Here is a 17,070-nt window from a genome sequence, read left to right on the forward strand (position 1 = left end):
TGAACAGGCAGTGGCTCGGGTGGTTGATGTCCTTGATGATCTTTATGGCCTTCCTGTAGCATCGGGTGGTGTAGGTGTCCTGGAGGGCAGGTAGTTTGCCCCCGGTGATGCGTTGTGCAGACCTCACTACCCTCTGGAGAGCCTTACGGTTGAGGGCGGTGCAGTTGCCATACCAGGCGGTGATACAGCCCGCCAGGATGCTCTCGATTGTGCATCTGTAGAAGTTTGTGAGTGCTTTTGGTGACAAGCCGATCGTCTGCTATTATCGTCAGTAATTTTCCATCTAGCTTGTCAGACCCTGGTGGCTTGTCATTGTTGGTAGAGAACATTTTTTTCACCTCTTCCACACTGACTTTACAGAATTCAAAAGTACAATTCTTGTCTTTCATAATTTGGTCCGATATACTTGGATGTGTAGTGTCAGCGTTTGTTGCTGGCATGTCATCCCTAAGTTTGCTTATCTTGCCAATGAAAAAGTCATTGAAGTAGTTTGCAATATCAGTGGGCTTTGTGATGAATGAGCCATCTGATTCAATAAATGAAGGTGCCGTGTTGTCTTTTTGCCCCCAAAATTTCATTTAAGGTGCCCAAAACTTTTTACTATCATTCTTTATATAATTTATTTTTGTTTGATAGTGTAGTTTCTTTACTCTTTATTTAGTTTAGTCACATGATTACTTAATTTGCAGTATGTTTGCGAATCAGTTGGGCTGCCAGACTTAATTGCCATACCATTTGCCTCATCCCTCTCAACCATGCAATTTTTCAATTCCTCATCAATCCAAGGGGATTTGAGTTTTTACAGTAATTTTCTTAATGGTGCGTGCTTAATAGTAACTGGAATAAGTGGTTTCATAAATGCGTCAATTGCAGTGTCTGGTTGCTCCTCATTACACACCACAGACCAGCAAATATTCTAAACATCATCAACATATGAATCACTACAAAACTTATTGTATGACTTCTTATACACTATGTTAGGCCCAGCCTTTGAATCTTTGGTTTTCCTAGATATGGCTATAATATTGTGATCACTACATCCTATGGATTTGGATACTGCTTTAAGGCAAATATCTGCAGCGTTAGTAAAAATGCATGTTGATGATTTCATTCCCGTGCTGTTTGTAACTAACCAAGTAGGTTGACTGACAACCTGATCCAGGTTGCAGGCATTGGTTACAGTTACATTTTTTTTCCTGAGTGGGCAGCTTGATGATAGCCAGTCAGTATTTAAATAACCCATAAAATATAATTTTCTGTTGATATCACATATATTATCAAGCATTTCACACATATTATCCAGATACTGATTGTTAGCACTTGGTGGTCTATAGCAGCTTCCCACAAGAATGGGCTTTAGGTGAGGCAAATGAACCTGTAGCTGTATTACTTCAACAGTATTTAACATTAGATAGTCTCTAAGCTTTACAGGAATGTGGTTCTGAATATAGACAGCAACACCGCCACTGTTGGCATTTCTGTCTTTTTGGTAGATGTTATAACCATGTATTGCTGCCACTGTATCATTAAAGGTATTATCTAAGTGAGTTTCAGAGATAGTCAGAATATGAATGTTATCTGTTAAAAGTAAGTTATTGACTTCATAGGCCTTGTTTCTTAGGCTACATATGTTAATAAGGGGTATTTGTAGCACTGGTTGCAGAATCTTGTCAATTATTGAAATTAATTGTGGAATGCTCATTTATATATTTTGTGATATGAGTACCAAGTATTTTATTGGTAAACTGCAGGGTAATGTAAAATGTTGATTTTTGTTTTATTTAAAGATCCAATATGTGATATTGTACACTTATCATAATTAGGTTTTAGTCCAGAGTCCAGACACGTTATCTAGGTCTTCAATGAGACATTGCAGGGATCTAGCTTGCGGACTTATTATAAAACTTGAGTCAACGGCACACCTTTGTTTTGAAGCCTTGGATTTCTAATCCTCTAATGTTGTTGTTATTTGATCTGATTTTAATTACTAGCATTTTGATGGTCATAACGAATAGATATGGTGACAGGGGACACCCTTGTTTAACTCTTCTTGACAGTAGTCAAGACGACTAGCTTGATTAAGTCTCCTCCATGTATATCTCACTAGGTTGTTTTTTTTTGTGTCCAAATATCCGCTATTTCTAATGTCCATAATATTTGTGATTTCCTTAACTTCTCTAGGGTAGGGGGCAGTATTTGGAATTTTGGATGAAAAGCATGCCCAAACTAAACTGCCTTCTACTCGGGCCCAGAAGATAGGATATGCATATAATTAGTAGATTTGGATAGAAAACACTCTAAAGTTTACAAAACTGTTAAAATAATGTCTGTGAGTATGACATAACTGATTAGGCAGGCAAAAACCACCTGAGAGAAATCCATTCAGGAAGTAGGATTTATTTTTTGTGTGTAGTTTTCTATTCAATGCCATTACAGTATCCATTGACTTTGGACTCAAATTGCAGTCCCTATGCCTTCCACTAGATGTCAACAGTCTTTAGAAATTGTTTCAGGCTTGTATTCTGAAAAATGAGGGAGTAAGACCACTCTGAATGAGTGGACACTGCCGTGTCACAGAGCTTTTTCATGCATGCTACAAGAGAGAGTGCCTTTCTTATTTACCTTTTATATTGACAACGTTATTGTCTATATTATAGATAATTTAGGCTAAAAACAACATGAGGATTGAATATAAACATTGTTTGACATGTTTCGTTGAACTTTACGGATACAATTAGGATTTTTTGTTTGCATGCTGTGACTGCGTTTGAGCCTGTGGATTACTGAAGAAAACGCACAAACAAAATGGAGGTTTTCGGATATAAAGAGAGACTTTATTGAACAAAAGGAACATTTATTTAATAAATGAATGTCTTCTGAGTGCAAACATATGAAGATCATCAAAGGTAAGGGATTAATTTGATCTCTTTCTGACTTGTGTAACTCTTCTACTTGGCTGGTTAATGTTTGTAATAATTTGTCTGCTGTGCTATGTTCTCAAATAATTGTAAGGTATGCTTTCGCTGTAAAGCATGTTTGACATCTGACACCGTAGTTGGATTCTCAAGAAGTTAATCTTTAAACCTATGGTTAATTAGTTGTATCTTTTCTGAATTTTTATAATGAGTATTTCTGTATTTGAATTTGGCGCTCTGCAATCTCACTGGATGTTGGCCAGGTGGGAAGCTAGTGTCCCAAATACCCTAGAGAGGTTAATAAGGGAACGGTGATGATGATTTGTAGTGTGATTTCCTTTACGGTCCATTGAGGTACTTAACACTGTGTTATAATCTCCCACCATAATGATTTGATCATTTGTTGCCTGTAAATTAAATAAATTGGTATAAATATTTTCGAAGAGTATGGATCATCCTGATTTGGACCATATAGGTTAATGAGCCAAATCTCTTTTTCGTCCACTTTCATATTCAAAAAGATCCACCTTCCTTGCGAATCATTCTTGACAAAAAAAATTGTTAATTAATATCATCACACCTTTTTGAGTTCCTTTGTCCATGACAGAAAATTATTTCACCACCCCATTCCTTTTCCCACACAACTTCATCTAAGGATGTGGATTGAGTTTCCTGGAACCAGTATATGTTATATTCCTTTTCTTTTAGCCACTGTTAGGTTCTAATTTTCAGAGTAAAAACACAACGGACACTATGAAAGCTTAACCAGGTTTATTCTTCCCAGAGGATCAATACAGCAGCATTTAGACAAAAACATTTTCACACAAGCCCTGATATTTAACCCTTTCTCCGAGGCTGAGTCTCCTCCTACACGTCTGAACAGCCAATGCATCTCTGTTGCTAGACAGAACCTTAGTGATATCTATTCTTCCTCACTTCATCTGACCAGACCTCTACACCAAAGTGCTCACTCCACCCCAACTCAAGGTTGTCATGGTGATTGGTAGCAGACTGTCTCTTCCCTCCAATAGGATCCCCGATGGCTAACAATAACATATCCTGGCATAATGTAAACGTTATACATTACCCTCTCTTCCTCAGTGACATGAATAGGTATATGTCATATTCTCAGAACCCAACACCACGTAAAGACTGATCTGTTTTTATAATCTGCTAAAGCGTTACAATTAAAACTGGCTATACTTATTTCACCCCTTACCATAACTAGATACTGTTCTCAGTATAAATTGACCATAATTATTGCTTGTTAAGTTACTGCCATCAGAGGTCTTATGACGGTCAACATTTGAGATTTTAAATGTCTGATATGTAGAATTCAAGAAACAGGTTCTAGCAATATTTGTTTTATTCCCTTGCCTGTTAGCCTGTGAGCCAATGTCACAGATGTTAGAAAACTGGGTCAAGATATTATGTGTGTAGTAAATCTGAGTAGGTTGATGTGTGTGTGATATTGGATGTGATTTAGTGAGTGTGTATGATGTCTGGATAAGAGTACGAATATAATGTGTGATGTCCAAGTAAATAATAATCCAACCAATTTGCATGGTTGAGTGTCTGTGTGCATGGTTGAGTGTTTTCCTTTTTATAATTATTTTTAAATGTGAATATCATACAGTGGATGCCTAGGCCTATACAGTAGGTCTATATGCATGCAATACCTTGATGCATTTGCACTTAAATCTCTAACAGCTGAACCGTGAGGTGGACAATTGTTTTTTTTAGGAAAGTTAAAACAATGGACTATAAAGTTTTGAATATGCTACACAACAAAAAACATTTTTTTTGTTGTAATTTGATATAGCCTAGGCAGTAAGGACCGATAACTGAATCATTTGGCCAATACCACTCGTTTATTGATGGCGCTGGTAGCACCCAGTCGGAGGTTTCTTTCTCTCTTTCTACTCTCGGATCTGAACGGGGCTCTCCGATCCGAACCGGCACGGGTCTGTTTTTCCACGAGCCTTTTCGGAATGGGTCTGACTCCTCAGGTCCATTCGGAACGGTCTCTATTTATATATATATATATTTTTTAAGTTATGTATATTGGGTTGGGTGGAAAGCCATGGATCCATTTCAGAACGGTTCCAACTTTTTGGACCCGTGAAGACCTCTATTTCAGACCTTAATGTCATTCCCTAATAGGCATACTTGTTATGCCCTCCCTCTTTGTCACGGGGCCCTCTTTCTCATATATCAGCCTAGGCCAGGCTTACATACTGCTTTCAGAGTTGTGTTTACTGACATAACACACGTTAACATGATATTTGCAGAACAACTCAATAATGCAGAGTCCTAGTTTCTTTGGGATGAACATTATTTATATATATTTTTTTAGATCAAGGCCTATTTTATAGGCCTGCTGCTGTGTGTATTTGTAAGAATTTGTGATACTTTCTTGTTTGTAAGCTAAAGATCTCACCATCTTTGTCATCCCACAGCCAACCTGACCGGCCACGTAGAGAGGGTGGGAATTGAGAACTTTGAGCTGCTAAAGGTGCTAGGAACTGGAGGTCAGTGACAGTTCTGAAACCCAATCCAATGATGGGATTGTCATAGATTTAAAGAAGGTACATTCATTTTATCTCTCCCGGGGCGATGGGTGGGTGGTTTTGTACATTTGAGACCATTCCATTGGTCCTTCTGAAGTACAAACGTCTCCCATCTGGTCCTCCAGTTGAGCTAAAACAACTGCACTGAAAGCTTTTGGCTGCTGAGTTTTAATGTTTTTCTTGCTTCTATGTCAGCCTATGGCAAGGTGTTCCTGGTGCGTAAAGTGAGCGGTCATGATGCAGGTCAACTATACGCCATGAAGGTGTTGAAGAAGGCCACAATCGTACAGAAGGCCAAGACAGCAGAACACACACGCACAGAGAGACAGGTTCTGGAGCACATCAGACAGTCACCGTTCCTTGTCACCCTCCACTATGCCTTCCAGACAGACACCAAGCTGCACCTCATACTAGGTCTGGATCTCTCTCTCTACATTTCTTTTGGTCTCTGTCTCTCTCTCTGTCCCTTTCTCCTCTTCATGCCTTCTCTTCTATTTCTCTCTCTTTTTACAGAAAGTTGTTATTTTTAAATGAAGACATGAATATGAAATAGGCTAATAGGCTGAGTAAGAATATCAAGTAGAAGAAAGCAAGATTGTTAAGAAAAATTCAGTTTCTTTCAGTTTGGCTGGCGGCTAGCCTTAGGCGGCTAGCTCGAGGCGAGGTGGCTAGGCCAAGGCGTGCAGCGGTCTAAGGCACTGCATCTCAATGCTTGAGGCGTCACCTCAGACCCGGGTTCGATCCCAGGCAGTGTCACAGCCGGGCCATGACCGGCAGACCCATGAGGGGACACACAATTGGCCCAGCGTTGTTCGGGTTAGGGGAGGGTAACTACCAATTTGATATCACGAAATTAGAGAGAAAAGGGGGTAAAAAAATGTACATATACATACATACAGTTGAAGTTGGAAGTTTACATACACATAGGTGGGTGTCATTAAAACTTGTTTTTAAACTGCTCCACAAATGTCTTGTTAACAAACTATAGTTTTGGCAAGTAGTAGTTTTGTGTCATACTTTGTGCATGACACAAGTCATTTTTCCAACAATTGTTGACAGACAGATTATTTAATTTATAATTCACTGTATCACAATTCCAGTGGGTCAGAAGTTTACATACACTAAGTTGACTGTGTCTTTAAACAGCTTGGAAAATTCCAGAAAATGATGTCAATTAGCCTATCAGAACCTTCTAAAGCCATGACATCATTTGAGTCAATTGGAGGTGTATCTGTGGTTGTATTTCAAGGTCTACCTTCAAACTCAGTGCCTCCTTGCTTGACATAATGGGAAAATTAAAAGAAATCAGCCAAGACCTCAGATTTTTTTTTTAAAGATCTCTAAAAGTCTGGTTCATCCTCGGGAGCAATTTACAAATGCCTGAAGGTACCACGTTCATCTGTACAAACAATGGTATGCAAGTATAAACTGAGCGGCCCTTCAGGTTATCTTGATATATAGGACTTGTTTTACTGTGGATATAGATACTTTGTACCTGTTTCCTCCAGCATCTTCACACGGTCCTTTGCTGTAGTTTTGGGATTGATTTGCACTTTTCTCACCAAAGTACGTTCATCTCTAGGAGACAGAACGCGTCTCCTTCCTGAGCGGTATGACGGCTGCATGGTCCCATAGTGTTTATACTTGTGTACTATTGTTTGTACAGATGAACATGGCACCTTCAGGCATTTGGAAATTGCTCCCAAGGATGAACCAGACTTGTGGAGGTCTACAATTTTTTTTTCTGTGGTCTTGGCTGATTTCTTTTCATTTCCCCATGAAGTCAAGCAAAGAGACACTGAGATTGAAGGTAGGCCTTGAAATACATCCACAGAGACACCTCCAATTGACTCAAATGATGTCAATTAGCCTATCAGAAGGTTTTAAAGCCATGACATCATTTTCTGGAAATTTCCAAGCTGTTTAAAGGCACAGTCAACTTAGTGTATGTAAACTTCTGACCCACTGGAATTGTGATACAGGGAAATCTGTCTGTAAACAATTGTTGAAAAAATGACTTTTGTCATGCACGAAGTAGATGTCCGAACTGACTTGCCAAAACTATAGTTTGTTAACAATCACAGACGAAGGGGCTTACACTTCGGCTACTAACTTTGAATTGCCTCAATCATTTTTGTGTTTGCTTAAACAACCGCAAAAACCCTTACCGAAGTCCAAAACAATCAAACATCACAAAATGACGTCATAATATACGCACAAACTCCTCTGAACTGTTTTGGCTGGGAAGCATGTAAACGCCTTTACGGTGAATTGGACTGACCCATTGGACTTTGGATTTATACCTGCTATGTTGAAATAAAATATCCAGCCAGGCAAGACATCCAGGGTTGTTCATAGCTGTTTCTTTATTATTATGACAGATTATGTGAACGGTGGGGAGCTCTTCACACACCTGGTACAGAGGGTTCGGTTCAAAGAGCAGGAAGTATCTCTGTATAGTGGAGAGATAGTCCTGGCGCTGGAGCACCTACACACGGTGAGTGTCTGTAGATGTCGTCTTCTTTCCGTTTTGGCATTCCTGAGGTACAATAGGTTTGGAGTTTTAGCCTATATGCAATTGCAGGAAATGGTGCAGTTTTCTAGAAATCATTAATCATCGTGTGTAATCTCAACTGCTATACTTAAAGGGGCCCTTTTCCCGGAAACAGATTAAGCATAGTCCTGGAATAAGAATTTATTTCAATGGAGTTTCTCCATGCAGTTTAGTCCAGGACTAGGACTATGTTTAAACCGGCCCTAAAATACCTTTTGGATCGATCTCTGGCTGTTTCTTCTACATTGTTGTCACAGTCAAGCCTTGTAAATTGGCTGACTGTTTTCCAGCTGGGGATAGTCTACAGAGCCTTGTAATTGGCTGACTGTTTCCCAGCTGGGGATAGTCCTGAAGCCAGTCCTCCAGTACCCCCAACGCCAGTCCTCCAGTACCCCCAACGCCAGTCCTCCAGTACCCCCAACGCCAGTCCTCCAGTACCCCCAACGCCAGTCCTCCAGTACCCCCAACGCCAGTCCACCTGTACCCCCTTCTCCAGTCTTCCGGTAACCCCATCTCCAGTCTTCCGGTAACCCCATCTCCAGTCTTCCGGTAACCCCATCTCCAGTCTTCCGGTAACCCCATCTCCAGTCTTCCGGTAACCCCATCTCCAGTCTTCCGGTAACCCCATCTCCAGTCCTCCGGAATCCCCATCTCCAGTCCTCCGGTACCCCCAACGCCAGTTCTCCAATACCCCCAACAAAAATGTGAAATGTGTACTGTTGGGGGTACTGGAGGACTGGCGTTGGGGGTACTGGAGGACTGGCGCTGGGGGTACCGGAGGACTGGCGCTGGGGGTACCGGAGGACTGGCGCTGGGGGTACCGGAGGACTGGCGCTGGGGGTACCGGAGGACTGGCGCTGGGGGTACCGGAGGACTGGCGCTGGGGGTACCGGAGGACTGGCGCTGGGGGTACCGGAGGACTGGCGCTGGGGGTACCGGAGGACTGGCGCTGGGGGACTGGAGATGGGGGTACTGGAGATGGGGGTACCGGAGGATTGGAGATGGGGGTACTGGAGGTGGGGAGGACTGGAGGTGGGGGGTACCGGAGGATTGGAGATGGGGGGTATTGGAGATGGGGGTACTGGAGGTGGGGAGGACTGGAGGTGGGGGTACCGGAGGATTGGAGATGGGGGTACTGGAGGACTGGAGGTGGGGAGGACTGGAGGTGGGGGTACTGGAGGACTGGAGGTGGGGGGTACTGGAGGTGGGGGGTACTGGAGGACTGGAGGTGGGGGTACTGGAGGTGGGGGGGGTACTGGAGGTGGGGGGTACTGGAGGTGGGGGGTACTGGAGGTGGGGGGTACTGGAGGACGGGGGTACTGGAGGACTGGCGTTGGGGGTACCGGAGGACTGGAGATGGGGGACTGGAGGTGGGGAGTACTGGAGATGGGGAACTGGAGGTGAGGGGTACTGGAGGACTGGAGGTGGGGGGTACTGGAGGTGGGGGGTACTGGGGGACTGGCGTTGGGGGTACCGGAGGACTGGAGATGGGGGACCGGAGGACTGGAGGTGGGGGGTACTGGAGGTGGGGGGTACCGGAGGACTGGAGGTGGGGGTACCGGAGGACTGGAGGTGGGGGGTACCGGAGGACTGGTGGTGGGGGTACCGGAGGACTGGCGGTGGGGGTACCGGAGGACTGGCGGTGGGGGGTACCGGAGGACTGGCGGTGGGAAACACTGGTCTACAGAGACATGGACCTAATTTAGAACTGTTGCGTAAAACTTATTAGATTTATAATCCTGACTCACGTCAGACATAGGAATGGTTCCTGTTTATACATCAGACCTGTTGTAAAACTGTGCACGTGTGTGAACAAGCATTATAAATCCGTCTGAAAAACGCCCATCATTCACCTTTTATGGTGACAATAATACTTTGGAACTGTTGGAATTAGACCAACACAGTATATCTGCAGGAAATATTAATGGCAAACTTGATCAAATGTCTTTGGAGGTGTTGACAAAATGTTTTATTTTACAGTGACATTTTACAGTTTCTGCAACACAAAAATAATTGCAAATTGTTGTGGATCTGTCAACCGATTGTTTGAATTCAATAATGTTTTGCATTTACTTTCTCCTGAACCTAAATATGCTGCACCGCCCGAGAATTCTGAAACATTGTCTACTCTGAAAAAGATTTAGACTACAGGAGGCCTACTTACAGTGGTAACCTACACACTTTAATTCACCAGTTAATTTCTACTGCATGTTATAAAGCGCGCTCCATTTCAGATGCATCGAGCAAAAGCGTGTAAATATAATAGCCTATTTAAAAGGCCCAATTAGAGATGGTCATTTGTTTTATGGCTACTTCGGGAATATTACCTTATCATGGCCAGAAAAGGGGCAATGGTTATAATATCTGTATTATATTTATAAATTAAATATTGTCTAGGCTACTGGAGGAATTTGACATTACAGTATTCATACGTAGTCTACAAACATCAATGGAAAAGGTGAACAGTCTGTTCTACCTTTTAAACTGTGTATCGGATCGCATAGAGCAAAATACTTGAAATACTGGTATCTTATCTGTTTACTACTGTGAAGTGAGTCCATTTAAATAGGCTATTTTGCGTGTATAAAACCATCACAGTCAGAAAAGGTGAGGAATTTATTCTGCAATGATCATGGAAGTGAAATTAATCATCGGAAATAGATCTATAACTATTTTAGAACGCAGAGATGGAATAAATAGATTTTCTCACTAACAGCAAACGGATGGAGTCTTAGTTATTATATTTAGCTACCTGTTTTTTTGTTTTTGTGAATAAGTCATCATGTGTTCCCCATTTCCACAAGGCTACAAAGCTACTAGGCTACTTTTGCCTTCTTGCAATGCAGTACTTCAACCACTAGAAATTGTGTGTACACATGGTCTAAAGTTTCCGGAAGGATAAGCACAAAAAGTCCAGTTTTTATAAATGCCAACTTTTGCGTGAAAAAGCGCATATGTTTCGAGGCATGATTTTGTGCAACTATGCAACTTTTTATAAATGAAGCCCTTGAAGCCTTGTAATTGTCTGAATGTTTTCCAGCTGGGTATAGTCTACAGAGACCTGAAGCTGGAGAACATCCTCATGGACTCCAGCGGACACATAGTGCTCACAGACTTTGGCCTCAGCAAAGAGTTTGATGAGGTATGTATTACAGATGTATGGAGCAAGAGGCCTACCCGTACATCCATATGATCATTACCACACAGAGGAGTCTTGTACTTTAAAATGGTTAGGTTACTTGTAGTGTTATGGTGCATTCGCGCTGGTGACGCATCCCACGCAGTCAATGGAGGAGTGTGTGCTGTGTGTGTTTTTTGGCCGTGTTTGATGCGCAACCTGACGCGACTACCCTCCAGGTCCCCTACCCTGCCACCCTCCAGGTCCCCTACCCTGCCACCCTCCAGGTCCCCTACCCTGCCACCCTCCAGGTCCCCTACCCTGCCACCCTCCAGGTCCCCCTACCCTGCCACCCTCCAGGTCCCCCTACCCTGCCACCCTCCAGGTCCCCCTACCCTGCCACCCTCCAGGTCCCCCTACCCTGCCACCCTCCAGGTCCCCCACCCTGCCACCCTCCAGGTCCCCCTACCCTGCCACCCTCCAGGTCCCCCTACCCTGCCACCCTCCAGGTCCCCTAACCTGCCACCCTCCAGGCCCCCTAACCTGCTACCCTCCTACCCTCCAGGCATCCCACCCTCCTACCATCCAGGCTTCCCACCCTCCTACCATCCAGGCTTCCCACCCTCCTACCATCCAGGCTTCCCACCCTCCTACCTTCCAGGCTTCCCACCCTCCTACCATCCAGGCTTCCCACCCTCCTACCATCCAGGCTTCCCACCCTCCTACCATCCAGGCTTCCCACACTCCTACCTTCCAAGCTTCCCACCATCCTACCATCCAGGCTTCCCACCCTCCTACCTTCCAGGCTTCCTACCTTCCAGGCTTCCCACCGTCCTATCCTCCTACCCTTCTATCCTCTACCCTGCCACCCCCCCACAATCCAGGCCTCCCACCCTCCTATCCTCAAGGCTTTGTTTTATGTCCAGTCCTTTTGAGAAGATGTTATGTAGCCGGTGGTTATGCGCTGGATGCGTTCCAAATGTCACCCTATTCCTTATATGGTGCACTACTTTTAACTGGGACCCGTTTGGGCTCTGGTCAAATGTAGTGCACTATATAGGGAATAGGGTGCCATTTGGGATGTAACCATTCTGTCTGATTGTTACATCACATATACACATTCTCTGATCGTTACGTCACGTATACGCAGTGTCTGATTGTTGGGGAGGCAGGTAGTCTAGCGGTTAGACCGTTGGGCCAGTAACCGAAAGGTTGTAAGAATCCCCGGGCTGACAAGGTAAAAATCTGTCTTTCTGCCCATCAACCAGGCAGTTAACCCACTGTTCCTAGGCCGTCATTGAAAATAAGAATTTGTTCTTAACTGACTTGCGTAGTTAGATTTTTATTTTTTTACGCATTGCCTGATCGTTACGTCGCGTATACACATTGTCTGATCCTTACGTCGCGTATACACATTGTCTGATCGTTACGTCGCGTATACACATTGTCTGATCCTTACGTCGCGTATACACATTGTCTTGTCTCGCATATACACATTGTCTGACGTCGCATATACACATTGTCTGATCGTTACACATCGTCACGTATACACATTGTCTGATTGCCTGATCCTTACGTCGATCGTATACACATACACATTGATCGCGTATACGTCTGATCCTTACGCGCATATACACTGCCTGATCCTTACGTCGCGTATACACATTGTCTGATCCTTACGTCGGGTATACACATTGTCTGATCCTTACGTCGGGTATACACATTGTCTGATCCTTACGTCGCGTATACACATTGTCTGATCCTTACGTCGCGTATACACATTGTCTGATCCTTACGTCGCGTATACACATTGCCTGATCCTTACGTCGCGTATACACATTGTCTGATCCTTACGTCGGGTATACACATTGCCTGATCCTTATGTCGCGTATACACATTGCCTGATCCTTACGTCGCGTATACACATTGCCTGATCGTTATGAGAGCCATGTTCTGTGATCTATTCAGTGGCGCTTGGTAGGTTCTTCTCCACAACAATGATGTCTGTTCTACCCTGAACTGATCAAATGTGTCCTAGTCTCAAGCTTCCTTCCTGTCGATTCCAGTGTGTTTCAACATCTCAGGGATGAGACTGACAAATAAGGAGAGGGGGGACAAATCTAATCTGGGTTTTTTCTCTTTTTTTTGTCTGTTTGTTGTTGTCCAGTTGGAGAGGACTTACTCTGTCTGTGGCACCATTGAGTACATGGCCCCAGAGATCGCAGAGGGAGGAGAGGCTGGCCATGACATGGTAATCTATCAATTAGAACCCCCCGAGGTCTTGTTATGTTGTACTGTACTTGACCCAAATGCACAATGGTACACAGACAGATATGTGTAGCTCACTAATAACTGGGTGTAGTCTGCTGCACACCTGTGAAGGCTGCCTCTGGTGTCTGGGGTGCTGTTCCAGACTGCCTACAGTGCATCATTTGTACAACGCGTCTGCAATGTATGCAGTCTGGAACGTATGTAGGCCTGTATCATATTCTGTCATAATAATAATACACTTTATTCATCCACATGTACCTGTGTTCCAGGCTGTAGACTGGTGGAGCCTTGGAGTATTAATGTATGAACTTTTGACGGGTGGATCACCATTCACTGTCGATGGAGACCAGAACTCTCATACAGATATCGCCAAGTAAGTATCCCCCCAGATCTATCTCCTAACATGTGGACCCCTGAAATAATGAATGCTGCATCAGCAATGGCTATTAGGGATGCTAATTAACTGAACTCGACATCCATTCGATTTCCCGATACGCTGGAAAACAAAACAATCTTTCACTTGTCTTCTTTACCAAGTGGTGTGTGTGTGTGTGTGTGTGTGTGTGTGTGTGTGTGTGTGTGTGTGTGTGTGTGTGTGTGTGTGTGTGTGTGTGTGTGTGTGTAATCAGTTTGGTCTGATCAAACAAATAGACACATTTCCAAGTTCTCCAAAAAAAAGAGGACAAAACTGTATAGAACGGTAGCTGTGTTGTTCTCCTTTTCTCTCTTTCTGGATTGTCTCAACCACTTGGAAATACTGTAAGTTCTTTCATTCATTCTTTCATGTGTTTCCTCTGGAATTAAATACTCATCCTGTTGATGTACTGTATGTCAGTGAGGGGTATTCAAATCCGTGCTGCTGGTTTTCTGCTTTACATGGTGTCCCAGGTCTAAATCAGTCCCTGATTCCAGGGGAAGAAGGAAAATCAGCAGTGGAACTGCCTTCAAAGGTCCAGATTTGAATTGGCTTGATGTATGTATTATTATAATATAAATCCTGTCCAACCTGGACTTCTGTCACCTCTCAGGAGGATCTCGAAGAAGGACCCTCCGTTCCCCAAAGACATGAGCCCTCTGGCTAAAGACCTCATCCAGCGCCTCCTCATCAAAGACCCAAAGAAGAGACTGGGCTCTGGGCCTGACGGAGCTGACAACGTTAAGAAACATCCATTCTACCAGGTACCAGAGCCATTTCCTTACCCTGATCTCAGATCTGTTTGTGCTGCTTATCCAACTCCTATGGACATTGTCATTGCTAAGGACCATATGAGTTAGCTATACAGCACAAACAGATCTGGGACAGAGCTAGTATCTCCTCTAACACATTGAGAACATCTTGTCCAGATACATTGTAGGTCGATTGGTACATACCATACAGTATATTTGCCTTTGTTGATAAAATGGTGCTTGAAGGAGAAATGGTTTCCGATTTTATAGCGTTCTGTTGGGTTTCGTCTTCTCTCCTTTTAGAAGATAAACTGGGAGGACCTGGCAGCTAAGCGGGTGCTCGCCCCGTTCAAGCCGGTGATCAGGGATGAGCTGGATGTCAGCAACTTTGCGGAGGAGTTCACCGATATGGACCCCACCTACTCCCCTGCAGCGATGCCTCAGAACTGTGACCGCGTCTTTCAGGTGGGACAGAAGTGTCCTCAATAGCTCGTTTAAGGTCAATACCAGCCTGTCTGTGTGCACATTGGTATTCAAATTGACTAAAGGGCTTTTCATTCAAAGCATAATTATAGCCATACGCAGTTTGGATAGGCCTAACAGATGTGAATGACTATTTATGCTATAGCTTTGAACCATAATGTGGCTTTCACACCCTATTCATAAAGCGCTTCACACAGAGCATGAGTGCTGATCTAGGATCAGTTTTTCTTTTTGGATCATAATTATAGGACAGAGGGACCGGATCGTAGATCTGCACTCCTACACTTAGATGCTTTATGAATACAGCTGTATGCCAGCTTATGGTCGCGTGTCTGATTGATGTAGTCTATTGCGTGAGATCTCAGCTGTGATTGCCATGCCTTCTGGCTCCTCGAGCCTGGCTGATCAATAGGCCCATTAAAAGGGGCTTCTCTCTCTTTTCTCTGCTGGTATAAAAGGTTATGGTTCCAGAGAATCACCATGTCTGCCTCAATTACGCCTTAAACCTCTGATTGCCAACTTTATCTTGGCTTGTCTTGTTTTATTTCCCCACTTTCACAAATACTGGAATTTGTAGGCTAGTCTTTATAATTTACAACCATGCCTTAGTGTTAGATAGAGCTAGTGGCTGAGATCACAACGTTTAACTCTGGGGTCTGCTCTCCCACTCGCCTTACAAAACAAAATTAAATTGCGTTATGTGGTGGTTCGAACCCTAAATGCTGATTGGCTGACAGCCGTGGTATATTAATTATAGCCCCGACGAGATGTAATTTCACAGCAGAGCAATCAGATATTGAAGCCTGGCAATTTGGGCATTCTCATGCTTCCATCCCCATTCATCCATCCATCAATCCTTCCGTCCATACGTGTGTGTGTGTGTGTGTGTGCGTGCATATAAGCGTGTAAACCCTGGGCCCTGCACAGCTGGAGCCAGGCAGCACATCCCAATCCCATCAGAGATGACAGTTCTAACAATGAGCACAGATGGACAACCAATGAATGGCAGCCATTGTCACGCTCACTCCAGTTTTTACAGTATTGACAGGTTATAATTAGTTCTTGACTGAGCTGTAATGGGATGTCCTGGTTATACAAAAAACTAAGTCTCTGGTAGGCACTATACTGTGAAGGGTATACCAGTCTCTGTTAGGCACTATACTGTGAAGGGTATACCAGTCTCTGGTAGGCACTATACTGTGAAGGGTATACCAGTCTCTGGTAGGCACTATACTGTGAAGGGTATAGCAGTCTCTGGTAGGCACTATACTGTGAAGGGTATAGCAGTCTCTGGTAGGCACTATACTGTGAAGGGTATACCAGTCTCTGGTAGGCACTATACTGTGAAGGGTATACCAGTCTCTGGTAGGCACTATACTGTGAAGGGTATACCAGTCTCTGGTAGGCACTATACTGTGAAGGGTATACCAGTCTCTGGTAGGCACTATACTGTGAAGGGTATACCAGTCTCTGGTAGGCACTATACTGTGAAGGGTATACCAGTCTCTGTTAGGCACTATACTGTGAAGGGTATACCAGTCTCTGGTAGGCACTATACTGTGAAGGGTATACCAGTCTCTGGTAGGCACTATACTGTGAAGGGTATACCAGTCTCTGGTAGGCACTATACTGTGAAGGGTATACCACTCTGGTAGGCACTATACTGTGAAGGGTATACCAGTCTCTGGTAGGCCCTATACTGTGAAGGGTATACCAGTCTCTGGTAGGCACTATACTGTGAAGGGTATACCAGTCTCTGGTAGGCACTATACTGTGAAGGGTATACCAGTCTCTGGTAGGCACTATACTGTGAAGGGTATACCAGTCTCTGGTAGGCACTATACTGTGAAGGGTATACAAGTCTCTGTCCTGCGTATTAAACCTCGTCTTCCTATGTATGCGTCAACTCGTTCATGGCCCCCTCCATCTTCATCTCTCTGTGTCTCCTGGTTACAGGGTTACTCGTTCATGGCCCCCTCCTGCTTCATCTCT

The 17,070-nt window shown here is 43.9% G+C and overlaps 1 protein-coding gene across 2 annotated transcripts in view; it reads left to right on the forward strand.

Annotated features, from left to right (window-relative positions):
* Window positions 1–17,070, forward strand: part of LOC112255794 (ribosomal protein S6 kinase alpha-5-like) — a 49,294-nt gene that overhangs the window by 17,203 nt on the left and 15,021 nt on the right. For both annotated transcript variants that reach the window (XM_042325254.1, XM_042325253.1), the window contains exons 2-9: window positions 5,375–5,446; window positions 5,681–5,899; window positions 7,867–7,982; window positions 11,080–11,181; window positions 13,325–13,408; window positions 13,698–13,801; window positions 14,457–14,607; window positions 14,899–15,060. In XM_042325254.1, coding sequence (XP_042181188.1) covers window positions 5,375–5,446; window positions 5,681–5,899; window positions 7,867–7,982; window positions 11,080–11,181; window positions 13,325–13,408; window positions 13,698–13,801; window positions 14,457–14,607; window positions 14,899–15,060 — 1,010 coding nt within the window. The remainder of the gene's footprint in view (window positions 1–5,374; window positions 5,447–5,680; window positions 5,900–7,866; window positions 7,983–11,079; window positions 11,182–13,324; window positions 13,409–13,697; window positions 13,802–14,456; window positions 14,608–14,898; window positions 15,061–17,070) is intronic.

The sequence above is a fragment of the Oncorhynchus tshawytscha genome, linkage group LG08, assembly GCF_018296145.1.
Source record: "Oncorhynchus tshawytscha isolate Ot180627B linkage group LG08, Otsh_v2.0, whole genome shotgun sequence".
Lineage (NCBI taxonomy): Eukaryota > Metazoa > Chordata > Actinopteri > Salmoniformes > Salmonidae > Oncorhynchus > Oncorhynchus tshawytscha.